Below are 3389 nucleotides of genomic sequence, written 5' to 3'. Positions count from 1 at the left end.
GTGGTGTTGCTGGGTTTACTGGGAGGACTGAGGGAGCAGAGGGGGCTTTTCCCCTTCCCACCTGTGTGTCCCCCTCACCCCCCCCCCGTGTTTGTGTAGGTGAGAACTTGGTGAACAAACCCGACGAGAGAGGTTTCACCCCCCTCATCTGGGCCGCCGCCTTCGGGGAGATCGAGACGGTCCGGCACCTGCTGGAGTGGGTGAGGCCTCCCTGGGGAACAGGGCACTTCCCACCTCCAGTCCCTGGTGGCTCCCAAATCGTCCAGCACCGTCCTGGTGCCTCCTCGGCCAGGCTTATTCCCACAGGATCCATAACCTGCCAGCAAATGTGCTCGCTGAGGGCTCGTGGCAGTCCCTGCCCTCAGGAGCGCTGGGTTGGCAGCCTGGGGGAGGGAGCAGGGACCACGTCCCACCCTCTGGAAGGGGCTGCTCCCCAAATTTCGGTCCCACATCCCCCTGGATCCAAGGGCTGGGAAGCACCCGCAGCTCAGGAGCCCCCACCGAGCTCTGCTCCTGCATCAGCAGCAAATAAACAGGAGCTGAGGGACAAACAGAGCCCCAGTAAATGGGGTGATGCATCCACAGAGCATCTGATGAAGGCCAGGAGGGGCCTGGGCCTGGCAGGGCTTGGAGGACAGGGAGGTTTTCCATGGAGATCAGTGCAAAAAGAGACCCTGGACACTGTAGAGGGATCCAGACAGGCCAGGGATGCTGTTCCTGCTGACTCTGAGTAACAGGATCCACCAGGACGCTGGGGAAGGGCTTTTAAGGCCTCCCATGAGATGCCTGGTGGTGATTAAAACATGCCCAGCAAGGATTTTGGCCAGGAGGGATTTCTGGCTGGCTGGGAAGGTGTGAACCTCAACCCCTGTGGGGTGTCCCAGGCTCTGCCACCTCTCAGGACCAACCCCTGCCTTATTCTCAGGGAGCTGATCCCCACGCCCTGGCCAAGGAGAGGGAGAGTGCCCTGTCCCTGGCCAGCATGGGGGGGTACACGGACATTGTCACCCTGCTGCTGGAGAGGAACGTGGACATCAACATCTACGACTGGGTGAGTGCCACCAGGGCCACCAGGGCCACCAGGACAGGCCTCCACAAAGCTCCCATCGCTCCAGGCTGGTGCTTCCCGGGCTCCCAGCACTCCCAGCCTCGCTCGTGTGGTGGTTCCCAGAAATTAAATCGGGATAACGGTTTTAAATGATTTTAAAATGGTTTTTTGTTTTTCCCCTGGCTGGGGGGTGGCAGCACCCACGAGGAACCACCCACGAGGAACCACCCACGAGCAGAGGGTCGGGGTGGTTTTCAAGTGACACAAAGTTATTGTGTCGCAGGGGGAAGAATAAAACCTGCAGGGAGCAGCTCTGGGGAGGGGGTGGAAGGGGGATCCCTGTGAATTCCAGCCTGGAGCTGGGAAAGGGTGGAAAGGGGGATCCCAGCAGGTCAGACACCCCCTGTCTGGGAGGAGCAGGAGCTGTGGGAGCCCGGCAGTGACCGCCCCTGTCCCCCCTGTCCCCAGAACGGTGGCACCCCCCTGCTCTACGCCGTGCGTGGGAACCACGTCAAGTGTGTGGAGGCCCTGCTGGGTAAGGGGAACGCCTGCCCCTGGAATTGCTGCTCCCCCTGCCTTGGGAAAAGAGGGACACGCCCCTGGGGGGGGACAGGGGCAGCTTTTGGGGGTCTCCTCACCCCCCCTGCCCTGCTCTCCACCTGCAGCTCACGGCGCTGACCTGACGGAGGAGGCGGATTCGGGCTACACCCCCATGGACCTGGCCGTGGCCCTGGGCCACAAGAAAGGCAGGTGTCCCCTCCCCTTCCCTCCCTGGAAAACCTCCAGGCAATTCCCAGCACTGCCTGGGGCTGGCTTTGACCCCCCACAGCCCTGTCTCTGCCACGCAGAGACATCGATCCAGGGAAATCAGACATCGATCCAGGGAAATCAGACATCGATCCAGGGAAATCAGACATTGATCCAGGGACATGGGACCCTCGGGCTCTGCTCCCCAACCCTGGGGATAGGGCTGGGACTGGGGGGGTGGGGACAGGCCCCTGGAGAAGGGGGTTTTCCATCAGAAAACAGGAGCAAAACGCTGACCATCTCCTCCCCAACTCTCTCCCTCCCTCAGTCCAACAGGTCATCGAGAACCACATCCTGAAGCTGTTCCAGAACAAGGGGCTGGAGTGACACGGGGCTGGCAGCCCCAGCTCTTCTCTGGGACCAGGAAAAGGGCCACGGCACGAGGCTGCAGGCAAAGGAGCACGTGGAGGAATCCGGGAATCCCTGCAGCTCTCCCAGGGGTGGCACAGCCCCGGTGCCTCCCGCTCAGGGACGCTCGTTCCTCGGGGCAGCAGCGCTTCTGCCCCGTCCAGGTTCAGCTGCTCCGTGAATTCCAGGGTGGCATTTTCAGGATTAAAGCCTAAAGCAGCCCTGTGGAGCCCTGTGCATTACCTTGGCCTGTTTATTCATCTGGTTGCACCCCAAATCCCACCAAGGGGGGATCCCTTTGCACTGTCCCCTCTGTCACCGCCACCCCGAGGGATGTGGGTTCCTCTCAGCGCCTCGGGGGGGCAGCTGGGGCAGGTTTTAAGAGCCACCCAGGGGTGGGGGCAGCCACCCCCCCACACCAGTGTCCTACAGCCTCTCCCCCAGCACCCCCAGGTGATACACCACGATCCTCCCAAAGAAGTCCGTGCTGTTCTCAAAGGTGATCTTCAGCTTGTCCAGCACCGTCTCCTCCACCTGGAATCTCTGCAGGGCCCATGAAGGAATAAAACCAGGAATAAAACCAGGAGTAGAACAGGAATAAAACAGTGGGAGACCTGCTCCCAGTGGGTTCACTGGAGCCCCGGGTGCTCCAGTTCTGCCGAGCAGCTCTGACAGTGGCAAAGTCCCAGCAGGTTCCCAGAAGTTTAAAGCCCAACTGTGCCCCCACCCCCCCGCCCCTCCGCAGCCTCGGGGGGCTCTGAACCCCCCCACACCGAGGGGTTGGGCCCAGCCCGCTCGTGGCAAAGGATATTTGCATGGCATGGCTGTCCTGGGGGTACAGCTCGGATATTTTCACCAGCTCTTCACCTGCCCTGCAGCCTGGGGAGGGGGAGGGGGGAGGTTCAGTGGCTGTCCCAAAATCCTCCCAGCACCCCGAGACCCCCCCAGCTCCTCGCTGCCCACCCTGCTGGAGCAGCTCCAGCCCATGCAGGACCCAGGTGTGGGTGAACCAAGGCAGAGGGACCCTCCCCCCCCCAAACACCCCCAAACCTCACCCTCCAGCGTGCACAGCCGGCTGGAGAATCCCCCCTGGAACTGGACGTGGAGCTGAGAGACCCTGACGGGGCGGGGGAAGTCCAGGGTGACCCACTGGCACGTGCCCTGGGGGCAGGAATGACACGGGGAT

General features: G+C 62.1%; 2 protein-coding genes across 3 annotated transcripts in view; one reads left to right on the top strand and one right to left on the bottom strand.

The window, feature by feature from the left end:
* The window catches only part of RFXANK (regulatory factor X associated ankyrin containing protein), a 22454-nt gene that overhangs the window by 1643 nt on the left and 17422 nt on the right, over positions 1-3389 (top strand). The window contains exons 5-10 of one of the 2 annotated variants that reach the window (XM_027909702.1): positions 171-200; positions 926-1051; positions 1517-1583; positions 1714-1794; positions 2124-2192; positions 3375-3385. In XM_027909702.1, the coding sequence (XP_027765503.1) occupies positions 171-200; positions 926-1051; positions 1517-1583; positions 1714-1794; positions 2124-2182 (363 nt within the window). In that variant the 3' untranslated portion in view covers positions 2183-2192; positions 3375-3385. Of the gene's footprint in view, positions 1-170; positions 201-925; positions 1052-1516; positions 1584-1713; positions 1795-2123; positions 2433-3374; positions 3386-3389 lie in introns of those variants that run through there. The other variant, XM_027909701.1, reaches the window with a different exon arrangement.
* Positions 2473-3379, bottom strand: NR2C2AP (nuclear receptor 2C2 associated protein; the record flags this gene model as incomplete). Its single annotated transcript, XM_027909698.1, has 3 exons — positions 2473-2746; positions 3015-3082; positions 3259-3379. Coding segments are annotated over 3 exons (306 nt in total), but the record flags the coding sequence as incomplete, so codon positions are not given.

Source organism: Empidonax traillii, unplaced genomic scaffold (assembly GCF_003031625.1).
Source record: "Empidonax traillii isolate 1590-97213 ecotype Southwest subspecies unplaced genomic scaffold, ASM303162v1 scaffold2315:size121786, whole genome shotgun sequence".
NCBI classification, from domain to species: Eukaryota; Metazoa; Chordata; class Aves; order Passeriformes; family Tyrannidae; genus Empidonax; species Empidonax traillii.
Note: the sequence above shows the minus strand (reverse complement) of the source record. Positions and strands in the feature narration are given on the sequence as shown.